Below are 18,735 nucleotides of genomic sequence, written 5' to 3' on the forward strand. Positions count from 1 at the left end.
GTAGCGCACTTGCCTACAGTGCACAAGGCTGTGGTTCTGTTCCCACATCCAGTAGGTTGATCACTGATACTGCAGTGTTGCACTCCTGAGTGCGTTCTGCTTTGGTTGAAATGTTAAACCGAGCCCCCATCTACTTGAGTTGGTGGCAGCTCAGGTAGATATAAAGGATCCCATGGCACTTATTGAAAGGAGTAGGGGAAGTTCAGTAATGGCATATCCAAATTTTCTGTAGTAGTATAAGTACCATCTTAGGTCTCTGCTGTAAACAGGCTATAAGCCTAGTGGGACTAACCTGGTCAACAAAGGAAAAATAGACAGTATTTGTTACTGTTTCTTTTTAGGAAGCTGTTAGAGACATTTGTGATATAATATTTTAAGTGATGGTTGTATTATTAATAAATCTGTATTAAAATTTGCAGTTTATGCTTTTGTGCATTTTCTGAAATATTCTATCACAATATATTCTAACTGAATATAGTTTAAAGAGAAACCTAAAAGTTCTGAGCATTGTTTTTCTACTGGAGAGACTGGGGTGCTACAACTACATTTTGTATTAGTTCCCAAGAGATTTCCTGTACAACCGCGGCCGTGATGTAACAATTAGCTATGTCATAGGTTCATAGGTTCATAGGTTGGTACTAAGCTATCGGCCCTAGGGCCTACACAAGCCTAGCCATAACAATTCCCTGGCTATTTCTTCCCACAGTAATTACTTCCCTGGACCCCTGTCCAGCAGGGTGACTGACATGATCCCTGGGGTGAATTTCCTATCTCCCATCTAATCATCAGAGTTCCTTTTGAAGAGGGCCAAAGAGGCACTCTGCTTGACATGTATGGGCAGTCTATTCCAGAGTCTGGGGAGTCTCTGGATCAGGAACCTATCCCTCCAGCACGTTTTGTTCATTGTGATGACAAGGATTAGACCCCTGGAGCATGTGTCTCTGAGGAATTGGGATTTCTTTAAGTGTAGCATGTCCAACAGCTCTTGGTTTGACATAGCCTTGTATGTTAAGCAGAGATCACCTCTGAGTAGACGATATGCTGCAGAGTATAGGTGGAGTTTTTATAGACCGTCAGCAAAGGGCATCTGGTTTAGGCCTGTGATTCGTTTAGTGAGGTATTTCTGCGGCCTCTTTTAGTGAGGTATTTCTGCGGCCTTTGCAGTTGTTGCAGATGTCTTGAGAGGTACATACCAAACAGGGCGTTGTATTCTATAATGGGTCTAATGAGGGGTGAGTACAGCTCACACAATATCATACAATGAGCAATTACATTCATAGAGTAATTCAATGGATTTAACTGCATTCATACATTTTTGGCATTTGGGACAAGCTACCAGCTGTTGCAATGGGCATGGTTAAGTGAGACTTTTTCAGTGACAGAAAGTGATATCAGCAATTGTTATTCAGTTAATGAGTTACTATTATTCAGCAAGAGGACACATCTTCAAGCCATTTTCTATGCAATCATCTGCAGTGAAGCTTTAAAACTGCAAGGCAGGCTGACTACACCTGACAAACCAGAAGACATTTCATTTATATAGAGAAGGGAAGGCAAGAAGGAGTGCAATACATTTTATCCATTGTTTCCTAATGGATGCATACCATACATAATATTTATCCCCTGATAAAAGGTCATTAAAAACTTACTTCTCTTAATAAATGTTAGCTCTTACAGGAAAGTGAAGCAGAGGCAACTCTGAATCCATCTTAGCTGGCAAGTTATTGCTAATGAAAAGTAAGAACTATGATTTTGTGATGATCTTTACATATGTAAACAGCTGTAAACAAAGGTCAGCCACATGCATAAGGCTGAAGACAGTGATTAGTTTTGAATAAAATTTTACAAACTTTAATTTTAGAATTTGTTTTAGCACCGAAACCATCATTTAACATACTGCAACAAGGTCTGTTAACAGGGCCGGCCTAAGTAATTGATGGGTCCAGTTTAGGCTATTTTATTGGGGATCCCCAAGCTGACCCCTCACCTACCAATCCATCCCAAACCCATGCCTTTTTCAACTGCTGTCTTCCTAGACTTAACATTATTTCACATTAGGCATCAGGAATATACAGTATGTTTCCACTGTATATTAAAAACAAAGCAATATGTTTATTAGTTTATGCTTGTTAAAAAATATTAAAATGGAAGTAGACTGTTGACCTTCTTTGGTAAGTTAAGTATTTTACCCACAGCAGTATCTTTTGGAGGTATTGCAGACAAAAACAAGCAGAACATACAGACAGTGATTAGTTTTGCATAAAACTTTATAAAATTTAATTTCATCATTTGTTTTAGCACCAAAGTCATCATTTAACACACTGCAACAAGGTCTGTTAACAGGGCTGTCTTAAACAGTTGTTGGGCCCAGTTTAGGCCATTTTGTTGGGGACCCCCAAGCTGACACCTCACCTACCAACCCACCCCCTTTTCAACTGCTATCTTCCTGGATGTTAGATTATTTCACATTAGGCATCAGGAATATACGCTACCACTGTATATTAAAAACAAAGTAATATATTTATTTATTAGCTTATGCTTGTCAAAAAATATTAAAATGTAGGCAGACTGTTGGCCTCCTTTGGTAAGTTAAGTACTTTACCCACAGCAGTATCTTTTGGAAGGACTGCAGACAACAACAAGCAGAATGTGCTGCTCTGAAGTAGGTCCATTTGAAACATGAAACCTAGTAAAATGTTCTGACCCATCACTGTGCTCCAGCTCTCACCCCTCATTCTGAGTAAACTCAGATGTCAGGAAGTACAGCAGAAATTAATCAGTAGGGAGATGGTTGTGGGCAGACTAGAGCCCCAAAATAGTATGAACATGTTCTAAACTCAAATTGCACCTTTCTTCCTTCATAGGCTTTCAATCACTTCCTGAACCTGCAACGAAGTGTGAAGTCCCTTACCAGGTTAATTCCAATATCTTGATACAGTTATTGTCTTTCCACAAAACTAAATAAAACTCTAAACTACTTCAGAATGATTATTAATAATAATGATTATAATAATCATCATCAACAGCTCAGACATTTCCTTAACACCAGCACACACACACACACACACACACACACACACACACACACACACACACACACACTACCTCACTTACTACTGTTTCTGAACGTGTACTTTTATTTATTTAATTATTTGCTAAACTGAGTGAGTAAACTAATGTTTGCATTAGCAGTGATAGGCCAGGCCACATGGGCAACAGTAAGGATTACACAGAAGAAGAATTTAGAATAGACACTAAGCAGCATGTTTTGGCAGTAAAATGGAAATCAGAATGCTTTAAGGAAATACACATGCATATAGAAAGAACAAGCAAAACCCACACATATGTTTAGCTTTCTGCAATACACTACCACCCAAAATTCCTCTCTAGTCCAGTCAAACTATTTTAAATTTCATCTTGTCCCTACCCCATTTGTATGTGACAGAAACTAATGTATCCCTGAAATACCTTTATGAGCCAAACTTCTTCTATTATTGTATTTTCATGTTTTAGCCAAATGGAATCATTTTTCTTTCTTCTTCTGCCTCTTCTCACTGAATTGAGTTTAACTTAACTGGAATTAAGTTGCCCATATATGTAACTGCAGCAAGTGTTTCTCTGCCACCCTGTTGTACCAGTAACATTCTGTCTTAAGCCTAGGTGATCACGTTACCTTACATCTCTATTATCTATTCATTATTTATTTATTTTGTGCTTACTAGTCATTGTTTCATACTTGTTAAGGCTGAACTTTCCAGTTATTTTCATAACAACATATTTTAGCAGTTACTCATACATTTTACATCAGTAAGAGAAACAAAGGAAAACACAATACCACTGATAATCTTCAAATTAAACATGGTCTTATTATCTTCTATGCCACTAAATGGAATGATGCACAATACCAAATGGTTACTCCTATGTCACTTTTGGGATGAAAACGGTATTAAACACTCAGCAACAGAAACTTGACTACTATGGGAACATCAGCAGCTAACACTGTGAGTCATACCAGTGGTGTGATACTGCATGGTAATAGACTAGTTACTACTGCAGTGCATGATAGGAAATGTAGTCTGCTCTACCAACAAAACTCTAATTAGTTACTGCACAAGCAAACAAGCAAGACTACAACTAGGAAAATGCCTCTTACTTTGCTGTAGTGTCTCTCAGACAAATCTTGCAGGTCACATAAGGCATAATAACAGGGTCATAGACTACACTGGGACCCCTTGTGGGAGCAGCATCCTATTGGGCCAAATAAGTCCAAGTGGCCTGGGACTGGTGTTATCTGTGAGTATGACATGTCATTCATAAATGGGTGTTAAGAACAAGCAAAGAATGACAGGAAACGTGATAGCTACAGTGAAGACAGAGAGGGGGTGGGTGGGTGAGAGATGTTTGGAAATGTAAGACATTTAGATCATTTACAAAGCAAGTACTTTAGCCACCATTTTTGTTTCATAGGTACTTACTAGACTATTGATTCCCCAGTAGTTTGTATAGCCCTTACATTTTTTGTATGAGTAACCCATAGATGGGATTAGAACTGGGATACCTTGGTACACTTACTTGTTGCCACTATCCATGAGTAATATGAGTGCTAAACTGAGGATGAATTTGCAGCTTCCCATCCAGTCATCCAAACTACATTTGAATAGAGTAAGAGAATTATTTTGCTTTATGTGGAGTGGAAGTCTGTTTTATAGATGTGGTATTCTCTAGGATACACATACATCCCCCAAAAACGTTCTACTTACGTTGCAAAACAGACTCAGATCTCTTGAGTAGGTGTTCACACTCCCATTGCACTTGCAAATGTGTAATAGGTCTGACAGGATAGGGTCTACTGAAGCTCTATACATGAGACAGAGGTTGCCGCTTCATAGCCTGTATGATACTGAGAAGGTGAACAAGGGTCTGAGATGGTCTGCATATTTTTTATGATTTAGGCCCTTGACTTTTTTAGTGAGAAAGCAATGTGGTCATTTCAGATGTGAAAGTGTTTGAACAGGTACATCCCAAAATGGGCATTATATTCAATGACCAGTCTAATGAGAGCAAAGTACATGGAATGATTATATCATTGGACCTAAATGCTATACCTTTAGATATAAGCTTCTTTACAATAAAGGACATGTGGTGATCAAAGGACAGTTCACTGTCCACATACGTTCCCAGATTTTCAGGAGTGTGTTGTCAATCTGACAGTTACATGAGAAGTCACACTTGTGGAAGGATATTGTTATACATTCCATGGCATATAGTTTTAGTCCATCATTTTGGCACTGGCTATTTGTTTGAGAAAGGCCACCTTAAAGGATCTTGATGTCTTCTGAGGAATTTATGATGGCACCAAGTTTATACTCTTCTGCAAACTCTGTTAGCCATAAACCCTTAATATTTACTTTGACTTCTAAGAAGTACATGCTAAAGAGGAGGGTCCTAAAGACTGAACTCTGGGATCCACCACTAGGAAAAGGTGTTTTGGAGGAGGTAGACAGGGCCACCCTAATTTCCCAAATTCTATTTGTGAGCCAGTTTGTTATCCAGCAAGTTACACAGGGATTTACATTTAGCTGGGAGAGTGAATGTATGATACCCGAGAGTGGATGGTGTTGAACGCCTTTGTAAGGTCTAACCATATGGTATGCACTGACTTGCTCTTATCCATTGCTTCACTAACCTGGTTAAATGAGTTGGCTAGATTAACCTGGCAGAAACTGCCCTTCATGAACTCAAATTGGCTTAAGGACATGTGAGTTGAGAGGCTGTACGTTGTCTATGTCATAATGATCCCTTCTATAGCCTTACTTACGAGGATGGTTAGGATTACGTGTCTATAATTATCCAGCTCCACTGACATTGCACATTTATGCGAGTGAGATCACAACTGCTGTCTTCCATTCATCTGGCATACAACCTGTTTGGAGGATGATACTGAATAGTCACTGCATGGGGTTTTGCTCAAACAAAAAGAAAGACAACAACAGTCATTTGGGAGTTTACAAATAGCAATAATTAAATGACCACTATGATCAGAAAGTGAAAAATATTTTTCTTATCTTGACCTTCTATGCAGTCCTAATTTCCCTGTATCACTTATCTCTTTAAGTAATTTTAGTGTTTGTTCTGTACCAAAATGGTCAGGGGGAGCCATACCGATGTAATTTTGAGGTTCACCCAAGTCCTTCCCTTCCCATATTACACCTTGTGTCTGCCCCGCTTTTCTTTTTTTTTGTAATCCCTCTTTTTTTGGACTGTTTGTCATCTCTCTAGAGTATCAGTGCACTTTCCAGTGTTGATCAATTCTTTCTTTATTTTTTTAGCTTATTTTAGCCATAAAACTAAAAACACACAATATAAACCCCACAAGTATATATTTATATATATGTGTGTGTATATATATATATATATATATATATATATATATATACACACACACACACACATACATATATACACATATACACACGTGTGTATATATGTGTGTATATACAAATATACATATATATATATATATATACATGTATATATATATATATGTATATATATATATATATATATATATATATATATATATATATATATATATATATATATATATATATATGCACATATATGTGTGTGTCCGTGAATGTTTGTATAAAACTATGTGCAAGAAGTTTTGTGACAATGAAAAAGGCACCTACCTGTGTCAACAGAAAGTAAGCAAAAGCTGGAAACACAGTGCTACCTGTATATGCACGAACAGTAAACTTGCTGATCTAGTTAGTAAATGCAAGCAAAATGCAAATACATGACTTGTGCGGTGACAGCAGAACAGGAAAACTAGAGAAACAAGTAGCAGCTATAAATAAAGTGAAGTTACAGCTTCTGTGATATGCTTAATGTCAGGCAGAAGAACCATGGGTCAATTAATTTGCTACTAAGCAGACATTATGGAAAAACAGGCACAGAAAGCCCATCAGTGTGAGTAAAGGTCAAAACGCATGTGAGAAGATATCAAGAGGTTGTGAGGAGTTGGATGTAGGAATTACAAATGTCTCTAATTATGGCAAGAGTACAGATGCTGAAAGTGTGGAAAAAAGAGGTAAATGAAGGTTACCAGATGAGCAAATAGTACACGGACTGTGGTAATGGCTTACAGGATATGGAATGGGATAGTAAGAACACCTCATAAGAAATAATGTGGAATTTGGTGGTGATGTCCCTCCTCTGGGCCAGTGATCAAGGAGCCTCAATCTTCACCACTGACACCGGTGGGGAACATTCACTCTGAGAAAAATAGACACACACAGATGTAGATGTAGCTCTCTGCGCCAAGCACAATATTCCTTAAGAGCACACGGGAATGCACACTCTGGTCCTGAGACTGGGCTTTCTCTCCAGGCCCAAGTCCTCCACCACCCTCTCTGTGAAATCAGTGTCCCTGTTCAAAGTAGCTGTCACACACGCTCTCTTTGAGATTTGATTTTCACACACACACACACACACACACACACACACACACACACACACACACACACACACACACACACACACACAGACCTGGGAAAGGCTGGCACAGCTTACCCACTCTGCCACCTCCACCCAGACTATAAGGTAGATTTGTTGCCACCAGAATACCTAAATCCAGATACTTTAAGGCTCTTACCAGGGTACCCAATTACACTTAGTAAAATTAATACTTATATAAATGGTAGTGTTTAACCAAGCAGTAGGATTTTCATGAACGTGGACCCAAAGTGCCACTAAATAAATGCAAGTACTCATAGAGGTTAAATATTTTCTAAAATACCAGCCACAATGAAATGTTTACAGATATTTAATAATAGATAATAAAAAATAAAACATGAAAATACTAGATATCTATTTATAATAAAAATCAGAGTTTCATATCACAGGAAATATAAAAAACAACACAGATGGAATGACTTAGATAAATACAGAAAAATAACATTTAACTAATCTCACTATATTTTTAACTAAATGAAGAATTACTGTTCCCTAGTTACTTACTAAGGCAAGGCAAGATGAAAGTGGATGAGTGTCTTGTCAGGTCCAAAAACAGAGTGCACTCCTCATATCTCTCACTAGTATTCAAATACAATTTCAGTGCTGGCTACAGAATGACATCACATCTGGTCACCTGACTCTGTGGTTCCCACATTACCCTCTGACTACATTCTGAGCCAGGATCTGGCACTGATGTGTCACAATACACACACAGAACTTTAGCTAAGGTTTATTACAGCATCTTGAAATTGTAAAACAATTCCAACACTTCCATCCTTCTTGCAGCAACTAACAAACCATTCTCTAGCACCCCAGGGTAGCAATTAGTTCACCACTAAGGACAATAGATCAGGATACCAGCCCAGGTTTTTCACAAACATTACATCTCTGACTGCATTCAGACCTGTGAGAGAAAATATTTATGGCCTAAACCAAGTCATTTAACTTCAGGCTATTTTTCTTAAGGACAGAAGGGCTGAGTTTAACCCTCCCCTTCCAGTATTCTCTGTTAAAATATATACATTTCATCAGTTACAACAATACAGTCTGAGATAAATGTATATTTCTTTTCTGTCCAGCGGGACTCACTGTTGATACATTTTTAACACAAGCAACTTTACAAATACATTTTTAACACAAGCATTTGTACAAATCAGTTTGATATTCAAATGACACATAATTATTTACAAAGGTCCAGCTAGCTATGCAGGCATATGTTACACATGCACTGCCATACTCCCCCTGGCACAGGTGGTAATACCTCACATCATCACAGTTAAGATGAGCACAGGAATGCTTATGAGTGCTTTACTAGGCCAAGCAAGCTCTCATATTCAAGAGCAGTTAGTGGGTAGTGAGACTTGATGTCCTGTTTGACCAGTTGTGTGAAAACTGTATTTTTATTTGTTCTAAGATATTTTTCTCTATTGTTTGGCTTCAACTTGAGGTTTTTGTCTGTTGATAAAAATTCCAATGCAGTAAAAACAATGAGCCTAGTACAGTATTAACAACAGAACAGGAAAGGAAGACACTGCCCCTTGTCTCAGGCTGGAAGCATGATATTCAAATTTCTGTGTAACTGTTGCTTATGTATTATTTACTTTGTTTATTATGAGTTGCGCTGTGGTATTTTTCTCTCTAGTACACCCCAGAAAAATGGGCTTAGCTCAACTGGATCAGGTCAACAAACGTACATAAATAAATAAATAAATAAATAAATAACCTCTTAACGCTAACGTCCTAAGGAAGCAAAGTTCTTGACGAACAATTCATCGCCAAGCTACAGAGTGACAGTGCCATTGTTAGTAGTCACTCATCAGTGTTAAGATGCCTCTAATCCCAGAAAGAAACAGATAAAAGGAATTCACTGAAGCCATCTTTATATAAAACTATGTATGGTAAATTTGTATGCTTACATATATAGTGCACTTCAGGAATGACACATTGCTTGCATCCTGTTATTCTTACAACCACAAATGAATGTAGTCCTAATTAATACAAATAAATCATAGATTACATAGCGAGGCACAAAAAGCGTCTTACCACAATATCTCAAAGTGTTTTCTCCTGTGCTTCTACAACAGGAGAGAGACACAAAACGTAAAATGTATGGCAAACACAACAACCTGGAGAAGTTAGTCTTGATACACCCCTGACCTCACAATCCTACATCAGGAATAGCATCACGTGTCTATCTCAATCTGTGAGTAGCACAACATATGAAACAGAAATGTATTCCTGAAGGACTGGCTGGAAATTGCTTTAATACCTGTTGCCATTCTTACATTTCATCTACTGGTCTAGCAGCAGACCAATGGAGCCAATTTGCTCCTTTAAAATGTTTATCACTTTACCTTGTTTAATGTTTCTGTCAAAATATTACTTCTAACTGCACCTTCAGCTATGAAGAGCTTTGTTTTAGGCCAATAAGCACCTCACTTTTGGCTGCCTGCCGAAGTCTGACATTTTGTTTAGGATATAATCTCTACTTGAATTTCATTCACTTGCAGCTGCTCCTAAGTGTGTCTCACCTCTCCTTCTAAAGGCATTACACATTACCTTACTTCTGGGGACCCTTTTAGAGAGACAGCCTTTATCTTTCTCCCTTTCTAATGCCCTATGAATCCCATTATCCCATTGTGCCTTTTCAAGCCCTGTTCAAAAATAAGCTAATAATGGTTAGAAAGTTCTCTTCTGATTATAAGCAGTCTCCTGGTCCAACTTCTCCCGAAACTCATTAAGGTTCTACAGCCCTCAGATACTCATGGACTGTCTTTTTCTTTCTTTCCAACATTGTCCTTCTCACTTAGCCAACATGTTTTCTCTGCTGTGAATATTAAATATTATTTTAAGTATTTTGTAGATAATAGTATATTTATTTGCACTTATCTACTGTAATATCAAGTGTTGTGCTGTGTTTTGTATAACTTATAGTTTTTTGTCACCAACTTTGTTTCGGAACATAAATAAATATACATTAGACCATCTAGTTTACTAATTAAATGAATAAATAAAATACTGTCAACACACAGTACCTTCTGTAGCATAGAACGTATTGCATACCAGCCTTAGTTCATTTCATTTCCCTAACATTTACGATGTTTTTCACCAACAAAAGCATACCATATGTTTCCATCACTTCTTCATGAAATGTTCATATTATGTACTATCACCTACAATACAAGTACCTACTACATCAATGCAGCCTTTGTATAACAGCAGGTATGACCTTTGCTCAGTTCCTGTGTCTGCAACACCCATTTCTTCCTGCTGTAGACCATGGAAAGCATTTCATGTTTACAATGTGAGCTTAATAAATATTTTAGCATGCCTGATATATGTTTCTATATTCTAGATTAAGTTTGCTTATATAAACTTTGTAATATTTATTTCTTTGCTTGAGCTACTCAACAGAAACCAAGGGAGAAAAGCTCCACAAAGAAAAAACTAACATGAACTAACAGATATGAAAACAGTACAGAAACAAAGAGCAAAGAAAAATAGTCAATGAATTATATTATATACACTAGATAATCTACTTTTGGACATTTCAGCCAATCATTTTTTTTTCATACTGATGTATCTATTTAAGGAACAACTATTAGCTGTTAAGATTTTCCTTGTGATCTGTCACAAACAAGAAAACATTAATTAAGATGTCACTTGTCACTGCTAATTGATTTGTGCCTGAATATGAGTGGCATGAGTTATATGCTGCAAATCTGTCATAAAGTAAAATTAAGAAGGGCACAATTAAAGTGAGGTAAAAGGGAAGATCCTCACTGCATTTCTAGAATATTCTGATGGTTCATCCTTGATGAATCTGTAGTCATTCATTTTTGCTCTCCAAGTCAAAATGTGTACAGTACAAATGCATACATCTTTAACATCGAGCATCAACACCCCACCTGGAGAACTGTTCCCATCTGTGCTTCATTACCTTTTTAAATATATTATATTCTCAGCTGTGGTTGTTTCTTATCTCAAAGTTTTCAGTACTATCTAAAGTCTTAGCTGCTGTGATACTACTGCGATACCCACAAATGAAAGCATTTTGATCCAGACTTTTTTGTGGTAGTATGTACAGATTTACATGTTTCAGTACTAAACCTGAGATAACAAACCTACGACTCATGTTTCCACTTACGGGACTGCTGTTCACATTCTTTGCTGATGACTCATCAACACAGCTCCATATCATTTGCAGACAGGTTGATCTGCTTGATTATCCTGTTTCATTCAGCACATAATCAGATACATAGGTTTCTAAAACTGATTTGAGGAATAAGTAATGGATGACTTTCTTTTCTCACACAACTGCTTGACTGCTATCTTTTGAAATCTCCATATCAAAAAACACAAGGCATATACCTGACAGCCATGTAACTTGAGTACCAAATATTTTTAGATGCTTAACAGTATAAAAGCAAGATATCAAAAAGTCAAAGTCAAAAACTTTATTGTCATTCAGACCATACATAAAAATGCTCAGCTGAAATCCTCCAAGCTCTATGTACAAAGGAAATATAGAAACAAATGCACATATATAACAACAGTTAACAACAGCAGTGACTGAGCCAACCAAAGCACGCTCAAGCCTCCTCAAACATGCATGATTCCATGGACTACAGTATCCCCTCCAATCACACTGCAGCCAGTCTCCAACCACACCACTACCATCTTCGTCTCCAACTCCAGCAACATCTCAAGTCTGGTCCAGTTCCACCAACACCACAGACCAAAAAAATTCAATCACAACTATCATGCAAAGTGAGGTCATCACAACCTGCATACAGAGAAACCGCCGCTACTCAAAGGCCCAAACAGCCACAAACAGTCCCAACAATCTACCCCATTGTCCTCACCATCCATACTGTCACTGGTTCCATCTCTGACACCACCAGCAGCCTCCCAAAGCCAATCTGATTCCTCCGATCCAACAGTTCTTACAAATGAACACAGCCCTCTGCTTTCCATTTAAATTCACCACAGAGGTCACTGTAGGCCAAGACTTCCACTAATCAGTCCAAAATTCCTCAAGAAAATGAAACATAAATATCATCACTGCAGTCCACCACACACTCGACCAGGTTGAGAAGGAACCACCAACGGACCACATATTGACAATTCACACAGATTTAACATAAATAACATTAACATAAATAAACTTAACACAAATACACAAAACACACCTCTGGAGGCAGAGGGGCGGCTGCCATACAGGGCACCACCATCTTAGCAGATGATATGCAGCTTAGATACATTTAAAATGGCTTGGAAATCAAAATGGGAAAAACGGACCCTGAAGCAGTATAAGGTGTGATGGACAGGACCTATGGTTATCTAATTTGCCTGTAAAGCATATGTATTTGTACAACATCCTGACTGTTACTCACCTTGTTTACGGGCACAACTACATGGCTTGCTAAATGTCTTCATTTTTGGCAGTATCTCTGGAGAGTTTTCATCCTATTGGTCTTTCTCCACCAACAGTCTCTGCATGCAATGACGCAGAGCAAACAACGCCAAGTATGCACACCTTTGTACCAGTGAAATGCAGGGCAGCTACCTGAGCTGAACTACAAAGCACACACTCTTCCCTAAGAGTGGCTACAGGCCACTATGATCTCCTCTCAGCCATTTTCAGTTTGCCTTGCATTATAAAGCTCGCTTGCCAGACCCAAGGGTGCAGGTAGGATTCTTATCCACTCTTTACTAACATATAAAGCAATATAAGACACAGTTTGCAGTTCAGTCACAGTGCTTGAGAAACATTCCGTCATTGTAAGGTATCAGTAGTGGGCATGGGTCTCATACAAAGTCTAGGGTATGGCACAACACAGTGCAAGCTATCTCAAGATTGTTGTACATAAGATCATTGTGCAGTGCCAAGTTTCATATTCATGCCCAAAAAATCAAAGGAAAACTAAATATTATGGCATTTGGCTATACGGGTTTTATACTGAAATGCCATTTAAATGCCATTCTTTAATGGACCAAATACACTGCACAAACCCTCCCTAAGCAAGTGCAACTACTGTCCTGATAACCTCTAGCATAACTGCCTGACCAGAGGTAACCAGTATGGATTGTCACAGATATATATGCTCTTTAAGATATTGCAGCTAGAAATTCATTTTCTTGCATTGCATGAAAGAACAGCAGTTGGTCATAGTATTTACTAGTAATGTAAATAAGTATTTATTAGTAATGTAAATAAGTATTTACTAGTAATGAAAATAAGTATTTATTAGCAATATAAATAAGTGTTTACTAGTAATGTAAATAAATATTTACTAGTAATGTAAATAAGTATTTATTAGTAATGTAAATAAGCATTTACTAGTAATGTAAATAAGTATTTATTAGCAATGTAAATAAGTGTTTACTAGTAATGTAAATAAGTATTTACTAGTAATGTAAATAAGTATTTATTAGTAATGTAAATAAGTATTTACTAGTAATGTAAATAAGTATGTATTAGTAATGTAAGTATTTACTAGTAATGTAAATAAGTATTTATTAGTAATGTACATACGTACTTATTAGTAATGCAAATAAGTATTTACTAGTAATGTAAATAAGTATTTATTAGTAATGTAAATAACTACTTACTAGTAATGTAAATAAGTATTTATTAGTAATGTAAATAACTACTTACTAGTAATGTAAATAAGTATTTACTTAGTAATGTAAATAAGCTGGCCACTGTGCATAGAGCACAGCAAATGATATCCTTGGGTGATCTTCTCACCTTTTTCAATGAGACTTCTGCTCCTGCTTATAATGCAGATAGTTTTCTTTAACTTCCTTTCTGCCAGGACGCTCCTTCTCTACCACAAATCATGAGTGCTCTTATGGACAGGCTACTTATTTTAAACATGTACTGGCCACTATGACCAATGTATGATCAGTCTACATATAGGAACAAACATGGCAAGCTCTCAATCTTCTGGATTCAGCACTGCACACTGGGGACACTGTCAGTCCCAAGGTAGGCAGTGAAAACTGGCATTTTATTAACTTCATATGACATTATAGTGCAACGCTCCCATTACACCTGTTATGTGGTAATTACTAAATGGGCATTTCACCACTCTCCTAGCAATCACTGCTTATGTGGTAATCACTGTTTCAGTACGCATTATACAAGGAATAAGAAAAAAATAGAAATGTCTTATATGCATAACCAACACTTACAGTGCAGCCCTTTCCCCAGCACACATTTTAAATATGCAGTTAACCTACATTTTCAGACTACATTAACCTATTGTAATAGATTGCTAATCATAGTAATGCCGCTGCATCACTCTGGATGGTTTTGGCACCTTTCCAGTGAACCCTGTATGTTTCATTTATTCTCATTAATGATCCATATGGAATGCTTGATGCTCCAAAGCTGAACCCCACAATTTTCCCAAGCAGTGAAGAAAAGCAGCCTATGTCCAGATGAATGCGTCCAAATGTCCTATATGCAGTTCTCAAGCAACTGCAGTACAGCACAATGATAGCAAGCAGTGTGTCCTGGAGATGAGTAAAAAGTCTGTCTTCAGAACCATTTGGAGCAGCATGCTTGAAAAAGAGTAGCTTGGCATAATGGTTACGATATTTGCCATCTTAAACATAAGGTGCAGAGTTTGATTCTCACATGAGTTAATTGGTCTAGGCTTCAAAGGGCATTTAGCCTAATACTAATCTCCAAACCTATACATAATTCCATTTTGTACTGCACTGTCACTCTGTTTGAGCCCCCCCCCCCCCCTTTACTTTTTTTTTAATCCACTTTAATGTACAGAGAATTGTTTCGCTCAGGCTTGGGGAGGAATATTGATGCATTTATCAGTCAATTTTTCACAGTGTGTCTTTTGTTCAAACTTAACTCCATATAGTGCAGTCTTCAACATCCTGTAGGAGAGCATATCTGTTTTAGAAACTGTACTACTGTTGCAGTTTTGAGCTTCATTGATTACATTGTTGATTATGCACTTGTGTTTGCAAGTTTTGCAGTAACAAACTGTATCCTTGCTAAAAAAATCTGAAGGTAATATCCTTGACAGGTATTTTTTGTTCTACAGAATGCACAAGGGAAAAAATGATTAGTAAGATATGCCATATCATGTGGACTTTTTCATCGAGATTGTAGCTGCAGTTTGTTCTAGAACAACTGACTATCTTGACTCATACAATAAATACTAATGACACTACACAAAAGATTATGTACTTTGATGACATAAAAATCATTTATTATAAAAGCTTTAGGCTACTACTTGAAACTTGTGTTCTTTCTCCACAGTGTTCTTCGGAGTAGGTAACGTAGGGATTGTTGCGTGAACAGTGGTGGCATGAAAGACTGTACCCTCAGTTCTTTTGCGGTGGGGAAACGCAAATCAATGTATCGCTTATTGGGGGACTATTGCTTAGTGCTGTAAGAGTTAACTAAGTACAGAAATTTTGATATGACCAACTCTAATGCAAACATTTGATCTAAAGTCTTCCAAATGAATATTTGCTACTTAAAGCTGTGAAAGTATTTATAGCAAAAATTATTTACAAAAGTTGCATTTTGCGAAATAAATCATCTAACTTGACAACACAGTTTTAAAAACCTCTAAATTACTAATTAAAATATTCCATCAAAAGCACATGTAGAAAGAAAACCCATACGCTGCATTTATCTTGTAAAACAAGTTTAGTTCTGTTTTTTTCACATGCATCCTTGGTCATTTTCATTACAAAAACGAATTAAGTAAATTACGGTATTTTGCGGAGTGAACACCTCTCAGACACAGTAAAGGAAAAAAAGACAAACCAAAATGCAGTATGACGTATTCAATCAAAAAGTATTGGAGTTTGGGTCTTCTGCTTTATTTTAAGGGAGGTTATAGGTGCCTTGAAAGGTCAGTCGCAGGCCATAGATTACGTTAAGAGGGGGAGGGGCACTCACGTTGTCTTGCCTTGGGAACAAGTCTGTTTGGAGTGCAATAAATACAACAGATAAGAGGCCAAAGTGCAGAGACGGCTCGTAGAAAGGTAATACGGGCCTCCCCACGTACGTCTGTGCTTCCAGCTGTATACACACTTTTACCTTGATCTACCCTGATGGGGTCGCCTTTCTGCATGCCCATCACCCCGCACAGCAACAGGTGAGACGCTTACTGGTCAAGACAATGACAGAAAAAAAGAGACCTGCACAGCTGCTTGATCGTGTGCAGGTGATCGGTATTGTTACTCACCATCTCTTGTCTCAAAAGGTGGATTTTCGTCTCCAGTCTATCCAAAGTGTTGTTAGGTTGCGCTGGCCCCTTAGGAGACCCTGGGATACTACTGCCTTTGTCTTCCTTCATTCCCCCTCTCAGATGACCCAGATGATCTTCTCTAAGGGATCGGATCAGGCTTTCTGGTACTTTACGTCCCAGTTTCCGTTCAATATCTTTCAGCTCTGGAAAGGCACCATCCTCCATTTCGGGGATTCTTATCCTCCCAAGAGCAAAAAAAGCTGTTAATATCCTGGATAGAAATCGGCAAGAATGCTGTTTCCCCCTATTCTGTAGAATTTACACAATCCACATGCATTGGTCAGTTTGGTTTGTTGGTCCTTGTCTCCAGAATTTTATACGCATTACTTTGTAGGAGGCAGAACAGCTGTCATCCATTCAGAAATCCGGCTGTCAAATGCATACATCTGATCCCCAGCCGCTCTGTAGCCAGTCTGTATTCAGTAGCTGTCAAATTAAAATAGCGTTTTCTTTGTTGGAGCTGCCGCTCTATAGTTTCACAAAGTGCAGGAATGAACATGCATTATCTGAAATGCTTTAATGTCACCGAGTCTTTTTCACATAAAAGGTTAACAGCAACAAAATTATTCTGTGATGGGCGACAAAGTAACAAACACAACATCCATGGCAGTATCCTAACATATGATTAAATGTAATCAAATAATAAGCCTGTCCGCGAGCCAAGTTATTGTAATTCCTCGTGGGCGGAAACTTTAAACCCTTAGTGGCAGGTGGACCAGACTACGACCAGCCCCTTTACCGTAATGTTCAGATCCCACAGGCTTAAAAAATTGAAATCAAATGAAACGGGAATTTCCTTACTCCTTAGCTTTTTGTCACTGCAAACCTCATCAGGTTAGTGGTTTAGATCACACCTATCAGCCTTTTGGCACAAGAAATTTGAACAGAGCCTAAAATAATATAATGGTGTGGGGGACAAAGTCCCAAGTATAGGGACAGATTATAAATATTGATTTTTATACACTTACACAGTTTCTAGAATAGCAGTGCTTGCATTAACATGCATTTTCAGAATAATATGAAGATTGGTACTCAAATGTGTGTCATTATATAATGACTTCAGTCCTCAGTGATTTGCCAAAAAGCCACCCATTTTATGACGAACAGACCAAAACTATGAGGCAAACGTCTGGACATTCTGCGAAAATCTGGCCAGTGGAGAGGTATGGGTTTAAATAAAAAAAAAATGTAAATTTGGACAGAATAAAACAAATGATATGTCTGATAAGGGAGAAATATGGGGATGTTATGACCTCCTTGTTCCTGGACAGTGCTCATTTTCCTGGTAAAAAGTGACTAACTGCACGCTTTATTCTGTTTTGAGTTTAAATTATCATTGTTCTATAACATAGTTCTAAAATTTTAGTAACAGTCTTGAGGGAGAGTTGAGAACTGTGTGCACAAGTAATCAGTGGCAGTAGCTGGTGACTTCAAAGAGCACTTGCAGAAAGCAATTGAATGGGTGGGGATAACTGGAATGGGGTGGAGATATATTATGAGAAAGAAATGACTGTTTACCTGTGATTAAACAATAGCTGCGGTCAGTCACTTCCATTAACAGACTGCTTCAGCTGCTTTACGAATGCGAGCAAGCAAAAACATAATAACAATCGTCAGAGAAGTGTATTTCAGCTTGTTGTACACACACACACACACACACACACACACACACACACACACACACACACGCACACACACAGACACACACACACACACACACATACATGGACTAACCAAGCCAGATTAATGACTACATAACAAAGATTAATTGACAGCTGGGGTCAATCATTTTCATTCACAGACTGCCTCTTTACCCACTAATTATAGCCAGATTATTGATCTGGGTAATTGTCTTACTATGATAAAATTAGTAAATACATTTTAAATCGTGCCCATAGTAATGCATTTCAGATAGTTGCTG

At 37.8% G+C, this 18,735-nt stretch overlaps 1 protein-coding gene across 1 annotated transcript in view; it reads right to left on the reverse strand.

Moving 5' to 3' along the window:
• The window catches only part of LURAP1L (leucine rich adaptor protein 1 like), a 357,847-nt gene extending 340,339 nt beyond the window's left edge, over positions 1-17,508 (reverse strand). The window contains exon 1 of the mRNA XM_044061081.1: positions 16,752-17,508. Within this exon, the coding sequence (XP_043917016.1) occupies positions 16,752-16,979 (228 nt within the window). The 5' untranslated portion in view covers positions 16,980-17,508. The remainder of the gene's footprint in view (positions 1-16,751) is intronic.
• Between the last annotated feature and the right edge of the window lie 1,227 nt (positions 17,509-18,735).

Source organism: Protopterus annectens, chromosome 2.part0, assembly GCF_019279795.1.
Source record: "Protopterus annectens isolate FY-2018-M chromosome 2.part0, PAN1.0, whole genome shotgun sequence".
Taxonomy (NCBI): Eukaryota; Metazoa; Chordata; order Ceratodontiformes; family Protopteridae; genus Protopterus; species Protopterus annectens.